At 53.5% G+C, this 12,434-nt stretch overlaps 5 protein-coding genes across 5 annotated transcripts; 3 read left to right on the top strand and 2 right to left on the bottom strand.

Moving 5' to 3' along the window:
- Positions 1-659: 659 nt before the first annotated feature.
- AYO21_03684 (hypothetical protein) lies at positions 660-1,999 on the top strand (the record flags this gene model as incomplete). The annotated part of the gene is made up of 3 exons (XM_022653658.1): positions 660-712; positions 766-1,148; positions 1,206-1,999. The coding sequence occupies 3 exons, from the start codon at positions 660-662 to the stop codon at positions 1,997-1,999; spliced, it is 1,230 nt and encodes a 409-aa protein (XP_022513901.1).
- A 1,023-nt stretch (positions 2,000-3,022) lies between these two features.
- AYO21_03683 (hypothetical protein) lies at positions 3,023-4,594 on the bottom strand (the record flags this gene model as incomplete). Its single annotated transcript, XM_022653657.1, has 1 exon — positions 3,023-4,594. The coding sequence occupies one exon, from the start codon at positions 4,592-4,594 to the stop codon at positions 3,023-3,025; it is 1,572 nt and encodes a 523-aa protein (XP_022513900.1).
- Positions 4,595-5,102: 508 nt separating this feature from the next.
- AYO21_03682 (hypothetical protein) lies at positions 5,103-6,518 on the top strand (the record flags this gene model as incomplete). The annotated part of the gene is made up of 2 exons (XM_022653656.1): positions 5,103-5,541; positions 5,626-6,518. 2 exons carry the CDS (start codon positions 5,103-5,105, stop codon positions 6,516-6,518), a joined length of 1,332 nt encoding a protein of 443 aa, XP_022513899.1.
- Positions 6,519-6,974: 456 nt separating this feature from the next.
- Positions 6,975-9,093, top strand: AYO21_03681 (hypothetical protein; the record flags this gene model as incomplete). The annotated part of the gene is made up of 4 exons (XM_022653655.1): positions 6,975-7,665; positions 7,737-7,853; positions 7,929-8,193; positions 8,250-9,093. 4 exons carry the CDS (start codon positions 6,975-6,977, stop codon positions 9,091-9,093), a joined length of 1,917 nt encoding a protein of 638 aa, XP_022513898.1.
- Positions 9,094-11,259: 2,166 nt separating this feature from the next.
- AYO21_03680 (hypothetical protein) lies at positions 11,260-11,700 on the bottom strand (the record flags this gene model as incomplete). Its single annotated transcript, XM_022653654.1, has 1 exon — positions 11,260-11,700. The coding sequence occupies one exon, from the start codon at positions 11,698-11,700 to the stop codon at positions 11,260-11,262; it is 441 nt and encodes a 146-aa protein (XP_022513897.1).
- Positions 11,701-12,434: the final 734 nt, after the last annotated feature.

Raw genomic sequence — 12,434 nt, 5'->3', positions numbered from 1 at the left:
ATAATGTGGGCAAGATGCCCATCAATACTTGGGTTTGGTTCCACTCATTTTTCATCCACCAACCGCTCCAGCAGACACCCTTTATCCCAACCATTGACCCCACGAGCTCTAAAGAATGCTATACCCACATCACCAAGTTGCCTCCAGGCATACAGGTTCTATGCTCTCGACGTTCCCTTCAATTACGTGACAAGAATTCCACGACGGTTGTGAATCTATACCCTGTCGAGACTCTTCTCCGTCATCTTGTGTTCCCTTCCCTCCACTTTCGGTGAATACTCTTCAATGATCAGCACTTTCGATAAGTTCTCTGTCCCGCCACGCCTGCAGCCTCCTCTTTGTGACAGTCCTTTTCTATACCACATGATATGCAAGTGTGACCTCTTCTAACGTCTTTCCCCTCATTTTCCATCAGGTGGCCTCTCTTTTGGACCAGTCGAGATACTAACGCAGTCGTCATTACTTGATTGCTGGCTTGCTTGCTTCACTGCACATTGTCCCCGGACCTTGCGCAATAAAGGGTTTATGGTTGCACGAGCTTGTTTGACATCAAGTTCTTATTTCTTTTGTCCGGATCCCGCGCAGCAAGCGGTGCCCACACAGGAATACAAGTCAGTCGTCAAGTTCTGTCGTTGTTCTCAAGTCGTTGACATCGAGCCATGGTCGCCGGAAACTTGTTGTTCGTGGCTCTTCTAGCTACAGCTGCCGTCGGGTAAGCCCTCACCAGGTTGCTGTTATGTCCAAATATATTGATGACCCCCTCAGTTCTCCTCTGAACAAACGGCAGTTCTCTTATGGGTCAACTCCAGTTCGTGGTGTTAATATCGGCGGCTGGTTGGTCCTCGAACCTTGGATTACGCCATCGATCTTCCAACAATACGGAGGCAATGTTGTTGATGAATATACACTTTGTCAACAAGTGCCAAATGCTGGAGACGTTCTGCGAAACCACTGGGACAGTTGGGCTTCATTGGGCGACTTTCAGAAAATCGCCGCAAACGGCTTCAACACAGTTCGAATCCCGATAGGGTACTGGGCGTTCCAAAAGTACGAAGGTGATCCGTACATTCAAGGTGCTGCGGACTACCTCGAGAAAGCCATCGGCTGGGCTCGTGAGACTGGCCTCAAGGTTTGGATCGACCTCCATGGTGAGCAAGATTGACTATCCCAAGCCTTGTAGGATGTCTAGCTTATCCTCTTTCCAGGTGCACCTCTCTCGCAAAACGGACAAGACAATTCGGGCCAACGTACTTCGACACCCGGCTGGACAACAGGCGATTCAATCGATGCAACGCTCAACGTCATTAGACAGATATCCCAACAATATGCGTCTCCGGCATATGCAGACGTGATATCAGGCATTCAGCTTATGAACGAGCCATCGTTGAGCAAGCTGCCCGGCGGACAGGACGCGACGCAGAGCTACTACGAATCAGGCTTCGGTGTCGTTCGAGAAACGGGCCAGACGGCCGTCATCATTCACGATGGATTCGCCGCTCCATCTTCATGGAACGGGGTGTTGACCGGCCAGGGCAGCTCCGGCGCCATTGTCGATCACCACGAGTACCAAGTCTTTAGCGACGACCTGGTCGCCATGAGTCCCGAGCAGCACGTCGACTACCTCTACTCGCACGCCAGCACGTGGGCGCAGGGCCAGGACAAGTTCGTTATCTGCGGCGAGTGGACGGCCGCCATGACCGACTGCGCCCCGGCCCTCAACGGCTACGGCGTCGGCGCCCGCTACGACGGCACGTACTCGCAGCACAACTCGGACGGCGGTTACAGCGGCTCGCCCTACGTTGGCTCCTGCGCAAACATCAACTTCATCGACCAGTGGAGCGACTACAACAGGACCACCACGACAAACTACATCCGGGCCCAGCTAGACGTCTACGAGACCCAGATCCAGGGCTGGTTCTTCTGGAACTTCAAGACCGAGGCCGCCGCCGAGTGGGATCTGTTCCGCCTCATCGACGCTGGCGTGTGGCCTGGGTTTTAGTTTGGAAAAAAAGAACTTGGAGTTTTCCCAATTGACTCGAGCTGAAGACAAAAACTGAGGACGATGGGTTGCTGTGCTGTCTACATGCCTGTCTACAATGTCCACTGTAACCACGAACGAACATTTGATTGATTTTACCGAGGGGGCGTTTCTTGGGAGGGCCATGGGTATACCCCAAAATCGAAGTGTTTTCTTTACATTTTTGTTCCACATTGTCGGACACTGGCTGTAATTATGTACATACCTCCCATACTTTACTGAATAGTTTGAACGACACCGGCAGAAAATGGACCGGTCCGCACCGTGGCCGGGCTGGTGGGAATCCATATAATATATTATAATGCCAAAGAAAAACACCATGATCATCTATTGATGCTTGAAGCGTCGTTGTTCCTCGGGGGCTGGGAGGGCGGAAAGTATACTCGGTACTCATGGATGGATGGGTAGACAGAAGGTCGGACAGATAGATGCATGGATAGATACGTTTTGTCCACACAAGTAGTACTTCGGCAGAGTACCTACAGGTATATGTATGTATAGTATAATAAATCAGATTTCAATTTCCCTTCCATTTGCACTTGGAGTATCGTGTCGTATCGTATATCACATGCCATCATATCACACCTTATCTCATTACATACATACAGAGGCACTAAGGTACCATCTGTACTCCTCATATCCACCGTGTCATGACGAGATACGTAAGAGGGTCTTCAAAGAAGAGAGAGATGGAAATAGAGAAAGAAAGCGTCCAAGTCTTGTATGGATGGAAGGGCATCAAACGGATCGTCTAGTGTCCTCCAGTGTCCTGGGGACCTCGTACTCTTCTAATGCCAATGCCATGATGCGTGTGACCTGCATGCACCCTTTTTGCCCCGGCGCCAAACAACATCCTTCTGTGTCATTCATTGTGCACATTTTCCTTTCCTCGTAACCACAATCGCTAGCTAGATATCAAATGCCCAAGTCACCGGGCAAAACTTGAGTAGTCCGCCGCCGGCCCCGTCTTCATGTCTGCCTCCGTCACTCAATCGCAAAGCCTTCGCTCCGGGCCTTGATCACCTTTTCAAAGTTCACCTCCTCGTCCAAGCCTCCCTCTAACAGCTTCACCCCCGTCACATCCACATCCACAAACGTCCTGCTCATCTCGAAATTCACCGTCATGGGGAAGAATTCCGCATCGTCATCCGCCTGGGCCTCAAATTCGAAACTGCCAGAGCTCGTCTCAGCGTCAATGACGCCGATGGTCCATTCTAATGAGTCGCCTGTGACTTGATATACGGCGTCAAAGGATGAAACACTGGGTTCTGACGAAGAGTAAGGGATGGTAAGGGTGACATCCCGGAGAGTTGTCGAGGCGGGGTTAGTGAGTTCGTACTCTATTGTGATGGTATAGGTGCCATCGGAGGACGACTTGTTGACCCACGCTGTCAGTGTTAGGGGAAGGACGTCGGTGTTGTGGTCTGCGGGAGCGGTCACGCGCCATCTTAAAACACCGATGCTGTTGTTGAGAGGGAACCGCTTAGTAGTGTCTTTCAGCTGGATGATCTTTTGACTGGTGAAGAGACCCTTATCCACATTGGGGTGTGTCCGGAATTGGGCTTTCAGAGGGCCTTCGACGGCTTGGACGGAGAGGGCGAGCTTGGTCAAGGCTGAATCACTGATTTTCAATTGTAGATCCCCCTTGACCTCCATAGACTTCAGAGCGCCTTCGCGCGAAAGTTTGGCCGAAAACGTCTCTGCAATAGTGACCAGGATAGGTGTGGTCGGAGAGGATAGCGTTGCGTCGTGAGTGCTCGCGGTAGGTAGGCCACGGACAGGTAATTCCGCTGAAGGCTCGACTGCGGGTACCTCTTCCGTACCTATTTCCTGCTGAACTTGTGCAAACGCATTTGACGTCTTGGATTTCTTGCCCAGCTGCATACCCTTTGTGGACCGTGCCGTGAACTTGTTGGAAGTCTTGTTCTTTTCAGCTTCGTAGCTGTCGTAAGAGCTCTCTGGCCGTGTCGGCGGTGTATAGACAGGTTGCTGAGGCATCTTCGGTGCGATGCCACGGCCGTACGCGGCAGAGCGCGCAGCCTCTTTCCGCTGAAGTTCGAGTTGTTTCGCCTTGCGCTTTCGCTCTTCTGACGCTTCCAGCTCTTTGTTACGGGCAATGATTTCTTGAATTCTCTCTTCGTGGGATTCCATCTCGAGGAAGGTCTTGATTTGGCTCAGGGAGAGGTTTTCCCTGTAGCCCATGGTGACCAGCTCGTCGAAGGCGGAAAGAAGCTCAAATGCATTGCGCAGGATTTCGCGTTCCTCGGCTTTCTTACAGATGGATGTGACCACCTGGCCGAATAAGTGTAGACTGTCAATGTCCTGGAGGATATTGGACTGTTTGTTTGTGATGAGGACGAGGTATAGTTCGTCGAGAGGCTGGTAGACAAAACGGACATTCTCCTGCTCGACGGTTGTGTGTTGTGTAGAGGAGTCGGCGAGCTTGGGGAACGAGGCGAGGAGGGCTTCAATGCGAGACTTGGGAATCTCTCTGAACGAGCGAGAGAGCAGCGGTTTGCCGCCTCGCGTACATATTGAAGCAGCAAGAACAACCATGGTGAAGACGGGGGATTATATTCGTTGGTGAGTGAGTGGGTGTGTCGGGGTAATTGGGGGGAAGAAGTGAGGCCAGATGTGTATATCGCAGACGCCAAGGCATCTCACCCCCGATCGGGAAAGAGGGTGATGCCGCCCTTGCTCACCCTCCATCTACCACACATCTTGACTTTTCTGTGGTTATGCATTATGTACCCTTGAGTGGGCGTTTCTTAGTCTCGTCGTACCCTTTCGTCTCATGGGACAGGTCAGAAAAAGCTCGTCTCGGTCCCGTCTTGGATGTTTGACCTGTAGGTAAGCCATTACCAACCCGTCCCTCCCCTCAATGGCCACGTTCCGGGGACGGCTGAGATGCGTTTAAAGGGTTCGACATGTCAAGTGTGACGAAACAAAACCAGCCTGCCGACAGTGCACGGTAACTGGACGTACCTGCGATGGCTATGTCGTGGTCCGACCGCCGCGCGAGGCTCCCTCGCTCACGTGGAAACCCCCAGCGACCGTCCTTGGGATGTCGTTGTCGACCCTGCCACACGACGAGAAGCCGAGGGGTCTGGGACTCTTTTGTCTCGATGCCTTTCGTTCTCACGTCATCGGCGCACTTTTCGACGACCCTTCGCGACGCCTCGAGCACCTGATACTGCAGGCACTTCACCAGGAGTCGTGCGTGCGCCACGCCGCGGCCGCGCTCACAATCCATCAGCTCCAAATCTCGTCGCGGTGGCCAGCTGGCAGCGATGGTGGTGGTGCTACGACGTTTGGCCTCAGGTCCTACGGTCTCTCCATCCGAGATCTGCGGAGGCTGTTGCTGCGGCAGCCCGATCAACATGCCGCTGAGGTCGCCTTGGTGTGCGCGCTGCTGGGCATTTGTTACGAACTCGCCCAGGGCGCTTACAACGAGGCACGCCTCCATTTGGAGAATGGCCTGCGTGTCTGCTCGTCCTTGGCCGGTGAGAGCTCAGTGCTTCCTCTCCCCCTCTTCGTTTACATCCTTAACATACTGGCCGTGTTCGTCTGACAATGCAGGTCAACAGTCGACGGAGACATCTTCCATGCATTTGCGCGTCTTGACGTCCAAGGCTCGACATTTATCGGAGGCTGGGTGCCACGACTCACGCCGCTTCTTCCGACCAACACCATCACCGCTGCCGACGACGACTACGGCCGAGATGTGGTCCAGTTTGAATCCCTGGAAACTGCTCAACGCCACCTTTATGCATGTCTAAGTCGGCTGTGGTCGTTCTTAAGGGGCACTCTCGACAATTCTCATCGCTACTGGAACCCGGACGATCGACCACCGCAAATTGCAAGTCAAAGCCGGGACCTAGGGGCACATTTACGGCGATGGGAGCTGAGCTATGACGAGTTTGTAAAGCGCCTGGACAGCTTTCCAAACACGTACGCCCAAACATACTCAAACCTTCTCCGCATTCATCATCTGACCGCTAAGGTATATTTGGCGACCGCACTTTGTCCTAACGAGCTCTGCTACGATGATCATGACGATTCATTTCGCCTCATAATTTCCTTGTCTCAGTCGCTCCTAAAACACCGTCGGTCAGATGCGACTCCTGCCCTCTTTTCCTTAGGGCTGGGGGTTGTCCAGCCCCTATTCTTTACCGCCACGCGATGTCGGAACCTTTGGGTCCGGGACGAAGCGATGGAGCTATTGTCGTCCATCCCGTGGACTGAAGGCGTGTGGAATGGTCCCGCCATGACCAAAATCGCAGCCGTCGTCAAAGAGTTGGAAGAACGTGACCTTGACCGAGCATTCCTTGAGCAGCACCGTATACCCGAGGTGAAACGAGTTCATTCGACTGGCACCGACCTTGATCCCCGGCGGCGTTCTTCTGTGGTGCACTGTGCGCTGCTGCCCAGTGGTCAGACAGGGGCATGGGAACACCACTTCTTCCAAGTCTACTGGTGATACCTATCGTAGCCAGTAGACAAGCGCCATTAGACACGCCATCCATTGTTTACAGACTGCCAAATCGGCCCTTGATTGCTTACAGCCTTAGCCTTGGAAATTGCGCACTCATCACCTCGGCCAGACAAAGCGGAACTCTCCCAGAGCGGTCAAATTTGAATGCAGTACAATTAGTGGCTCCGTTGAGCTGCAATACCATAGGAAAGGCTTCGCCTACCAAACGCAGAACCCCTCTCATCGCCCTTGACGACACAGGATCAATGGAAACACCAGCTATTGCGCGACTTGGGGTTGATGTCTTCCTAAATTGGAAGACAACCCACTCTTGAACGCCGGTGCCTGGCCAGATTTTTAAGGAACCCTATCCTAATCCGTGACTGTTTGACGGCATGGCGAATCAGGTAGAAGCAGTGGGCCTTCACACCTTCTCGACGGCATCGCCTCCACTTTCGCAACATGTATTTGAGACGGGACTCTGCTCGTGGGACAGAGGCTCGAGAGGCATCTCTACAATTATATCGAGCATTCAGAATCAGGAGGTTCGATTCCCATTTCTTTCCCGCTGTGGCCATTGAAAGCACAAGAGCAACCAAAGGATTCCTTAGTTCGAACTACCACACATCGGAGTACGCAACGAGCCTGAGGATGCGACTCGTCAACCTGGCAATGTGGCTAGGGCTCGCCCAAGTTGGGATGAGTGCCGCCAGCAAAGGTTTCGATACTTTCTTGGGCTCGATTTTTGATGAACGACTCGATCCGACGATCTACGCACCCCTGGATCACCACCAAATTAGCGACGACCTCTCTGCACTCTGCCAGAATTCGACAAACGGGTCGTTGCTGGTTGCAGCGCGTGTAGCGTCGATCCATGCTGATGAACCCCTGTTTACATATTCTTACTCGACGGATCCGAAGCAGATTGTCGACGCCGACACCGTCTTCCGCGTGGGCAGCATATCCAAACTATTCACTGTCTATACGATACTGGTCTCTCAGGGCCACAGCATCTTCACTCGGTGGATTGGAGACTTGCTCCCGGAATTCGCCACATCCAAACCGCCAAGCGACACTCGCGAGCTTCCAGCAAAATGGTCAGAAGTCACGATTGGGGCACTCGCATCACACTTGGCGGGCATCGCTAGAGACTGTAAGGTCGTCACCTTGCCGCATTATCTGGTCTCTTTTGGCGTACTGACGGCCGCTCTTGTTTTCCTCTAGACAATTTGGGTGACCTGGCAGCGCTCCCCAATAAGCCCAGCGGCCTCCCCAACATCCCGCCGTCCGACCTCCCTGGATGTGCCAATGACAGCCATGTACCGACTTGTTCCCGCTCAGGTTAGACGAACACTCGAAGGCCCTTTTCATAGTTTTGGCTTGCAAACAAACTCATCTGACTGGGACATGACACAGACTTCATGACTACATTGAAGCAGAGAGACGCCGTCTTCGAGACGTTTCACACACCGGCGTATTCGAACAATGCCTTTCGACTGCTCGGATATGTCGTGGAGACGATCACAAACACGAGCTATGCCACTGCCCTTCAACAGTTGGTACTAGACCCGTTAGATCTTAAAATGACCTTTGTACGTCAACCACCGAACGACGTCCGTGGTGCCATTCCTGGAAACACGACTAGCTCCGGCTGGTCCCAGGACTTGGGAGATGAGACACCGTAAGTGAAATGTCGCAGCCGGAGCAACTTGGCAAGCTTTTTCTGACCGTCGGCAGCTCTGGGGGTCTCTACTCGACCGCCAGTGACCTCTGCTCCTTTGGTCTTGCGATCCTGAGCAAGAGGCAGCTCTCATCAGGGGATACGAGGCGCTGGTTGAAACCGTGGACACATACCGCCTCACTATTCCTCTCGGTCGGCGCCCCGTGGGAAATATACCGCGCCGAGGTTTCCGGCCGTGTTGTTGACCTGTACTGTAAATCCGGAAGCACTGGCGCCTACAACTCGTGGCTAATCTTGGTTCCGGATTTTGGCATCGTCATTTCAGAACTGGTCGCCGCGTCCGAGCCGGCCAGCGAGCTGCCTCTCCGCCTGGCTGACGTTGTCACGGCCCACACTCTCCGTACCATCTCTAGTCGCCAAGCGCAGACTCGAGGGCTGCTGGGGTGGTACAGTTCTGCCAACGTCACCAACGCGACGGCAGGCGGCAGCACGTTGGAATTGACACTACCTTCGAATGGGCCAGGTCTCGAGATTCGCAACTGGGTCAGCTACGGCGTTGATTTTCTGCAGGTCGCCAACGACTACTCTCGCGTCTCTGGGAGTGGGACTCTTAAGTCTGTGCGCCTTTATCCCGCCATCATCGACCGGGGTGGCAAAGAGCTGAGGTATCGCGCGGTCTTCCTGACCGAAAGCAGCCCTGAGTCAGGCCTGAGTATTACCCACTCCAAGGGCATCCCTCGTCTCTTTGGTCAAGCTACTGAGGCGTGGGATGATGTGGACCAATTAACGTACGGCGGACAGCCTCTGGACGAGTTTATCTTCAAAGTGGGGCGGGAGAGCCGTGTTGCTAGTGTCCATGTCCCTGGATTGAGAGTTACCATGGCTAAAATGGAGGTTTAGAGCTTTGAAAGACCGCTCCTCGGCGCTATATCTGCGTCTGATCGATCAGTGTCACAGTAGTATCTGTGTTTTGGACAGTCTGTCAAGGCCTCATAACGAGGGATCTGTGCTGTAGTTGTCTTACGCAATGCCACGACAACCTAGTCTCTATAGACAGGAGAATGTCGACGCTGGCAATTGAGGTAGGACAAGATCATTTGATTTCCTCGAAGAGAACAAGACGGGACGCGGCGTATGCGGGCAGTGTTCGACCCGCAAATACTTCTGTCGTCCCTGAGAAATGTCGTCAATTCCTCGTCGAGGCTGTGAAATGGAGTCCAAGGTCTCGAATGAAGATTGCTTCCACCAGTGTTGAACCGACATGATCGACCTCGAGCCTGATTTGGTTCGATTTCGGGGATTGTGGGCATCTGGCTCGGTTTGCGGAGTCTATGAGTGAGAAAGCTTCCGGTCGCGCTATTCCCAATCAGGCATATTCTAGACGACCTGGCAAATCAGAAGCCTCGAGGCCAAGTTCGTTGCCTGCCACCCAGTCCACCCTACCTAGCATGACATACAGGGCTGAGCGAAACACGGGTTTTGTGCCTCTGTACTACTACACCGTGGCGGCGTCTGCGAGATTGACATGAGCAATCCGTTGTGGCGGTGCCAGAAAGCCCCCCATCTTCGACTTCGAGGAGAAGATGGAGGAGGATACAGATGACATATATAAGGAGTGTCAAAGGCACCCTCGCCGTGGACAACTTCTCCCTCATTGAAATCAACACTTCGGAAGCAAGTGTGTCGAGAGAAAAAATTTCACCTTCTCAACCCCCCATCCAGTCTGTAAACCGTCCATGGACAAGGAACACGCCAAGGGAACTCCCCCGAGAGGACAGGACACGCGGAGCTTCGACGCGAAACTAGTCGGTTAGTACCTCGTGTCTTGATAGAATGTCCAAAAAATCATCGTGGCTGATATGGTGTGTGTGTGTGTTGGCAGAATCTCTAGATCAGCCGCCGACTTACAATGACGCCGGCCCGCCTCGCGTCGCCATGCAGGCCCCAGGGCAACCACTGCACGATCACCGAATGTGCATCCCGTTGGACCAACTGCGCGACGTGCCTGGCCCTATTCAGTGCCCGTACTGCGGGTTTCAAGGCGTGACCAGAGTCGAGCACGTCGCCGGTCGGCGGACCCGGTAAAGTTTCCCACCGACAATTTTGCTGGCACCTGTCGATTTTTGAGAAAGAAGATTGGGAAATATCTGACCTCCCAGTGCCGGACTAGACGATCAGCCGGACTCCTCTTCGCCGCCACGGTGGTCCTCGCCCCGGTCCCCTATCTCACCAACGGAACCAAGGACGTCCGCCACTTCTGCGCAAACTGTCGAGTGTGCGTCGCCGTCTGGCTGAACGAGAGAAACTCCCCGGGCCAGACACATGTCGTGGCACATCAGAACCGAGTGGGTGGGACATAGCGGCTCGGTCCGACGACCGCCGCGAGGTGTCTTTGGTGAAGGGGGAGGTCGCGAGCAGGTCGTCTTGAAAAAGCGGCACCGTGCTGTGCCAGGAGCGTGTCGAGAGCTCGGAGCACTTCGACTATTATTGCTTGTGCTGCCACCAAACCTTGGAAGTGAGGGACACAATGCTGTGCCTCAGTGCGGCGTCGAGTGGTGCGGATCAACCAAGGGACCCAAGTCACGATATGCGAACCCAGTAGCAATGGACGGTCACTCGTTCAACTTGTATGGGATTAGTAGTTCGGTACATCGACCAGTGGTTCTGAAGCTTCACACCGTAACGCGGGTTGTAACTCGAGGGCACTTTGACCCATCTCAAACTGGGATCGGGGTGGTATCTTGGTAGAGGCGCCGCAGGCAAGATCACAAGGTCACGGAGAGTACCAAATGGTGAACGAATATTTGACTCGCTTTAAATGAATGAATTCCGAACATGGTGTGTTGAGATAGCAACCCTCAGACAAAACACTTCCAGAACAACCTGTAGTAACACCCCTGCCGCCCATGACACCCGCCCTTGTCGTGTTTTCCTTCTGCCTTATTGTCTTCTGTGAAACCAGTGCAATCGTTCCCGTCGTATGCCATAGCGAAGCAGCACACCTTGGGTATATCTCGTACAATCTTGTGGATATTCTTTGCAAAGAACCACGCTGCCCCAATAACACTACTCGTACCTGGGTGGCGGTACATTGTAGTAGTTAGCTATGCTCTCGGGTCGCTGGATGCCTGTCGCGCTGTTCGAGTCGCTGTCCCAGCGCGTGGCCGGAGGCCTCTCGTCGTTGCCCAACAAAGTCTGGTTCTGATCAGCCGTTGCCTCGTAACCGGGACTGTTGTAGTATGGGTGTTCTTTGTGCTTTGGCGGGTCTTGGGTAGAACCATTGTCTAGGCCGGGATCTTCTTCAGACGGATCTTCTCCCTCGTTATTTCCTTCGGCTTTGGCGCGTCGTGCACGCCTCCGTATCATAATACGGAGGCCAATTCCAACGAGGGTTAGGAGGAGACTGATACTGCTGAGAACAATGATGACTATTCGCCACGCTTTGCTCTTCTTGTGGTCGCCATCGTTGACGATCACGAGACGGGTTTTTCTTGCAACGAGATCCATTGCGCGAATATGGACGGTGGACATGAATTGGACAACAAGAATGCTGGCTCGAGAGGGACGGGCAGGGCGCTAACCCCCGTACAATTGATTGGTGACCTAGTTGTCGTGAAACTCGATTTCTTATGATGGCAACAGATGTAACTTGTTCAACTTCGGACAACGCCAAACCTCAACCGCCTGGCAACCGTTGGAAAAAGTGACTTGTAGCGCAGCGAGACTCTCCGTTAGTGTACGCAACTGCGGACGTTCAAAAAGAGATCACGGGTGTAGATGGGAGAAGCAGCAAGGGGACAAGAATGATTATACGCAAGCAGAGCAGGGAGTGGGCGAGCGAAAAGAGATAAAGTACTCGGTACTGTTGTAGAAAGAAAGGACTCGACGTTCTAAATCACCATCCGGGAGCTGAAAAGACATAGTGGGATTCCAGAGGGGGGCTTCCTTTGCAATAGTAATACGAGGCATGGTCGAGCTGAACCTAGGGCCAAGATAGGGGCCCGCTATCGAGAGCAACATTGGGTATACGGGTAGGAAGAGAAGGTAGATCCAAATCCGCAGGAATTGCGCCAGCCTTGATTTGGGGGCTAGCGCAGGCGGCGCAAGGACGGATTGTGACTGGCAGGAATGCCAAGGACGTGTAATGACCGTCACGCTAGTCCTCGGCCGAAGGCCTTCGGACTAGCGCCGGTAGGGCCCTGTAAATTACTCGAAGGTATATAGTCAGACGGTCCCCAGGA

This window comes from Fonsecaea monophora, assembly GCF_001642475.1.
Source record: "Fonsecaea monophora strain CBS 269.37 chromosome Unknown Scaff19, whole genome shotgun sequence".
NCBI classification, from domain to species: Eukaryota; Fungi; Ascomycota; class Eurotiomycetes; order Chaetothyriales; family Herpotrichiellaceae; genus Fonsecaea; species Fonsecaea monophora.
This window is presented reverse-complemented; position numbering and strand designations above follow the sequence as displayed.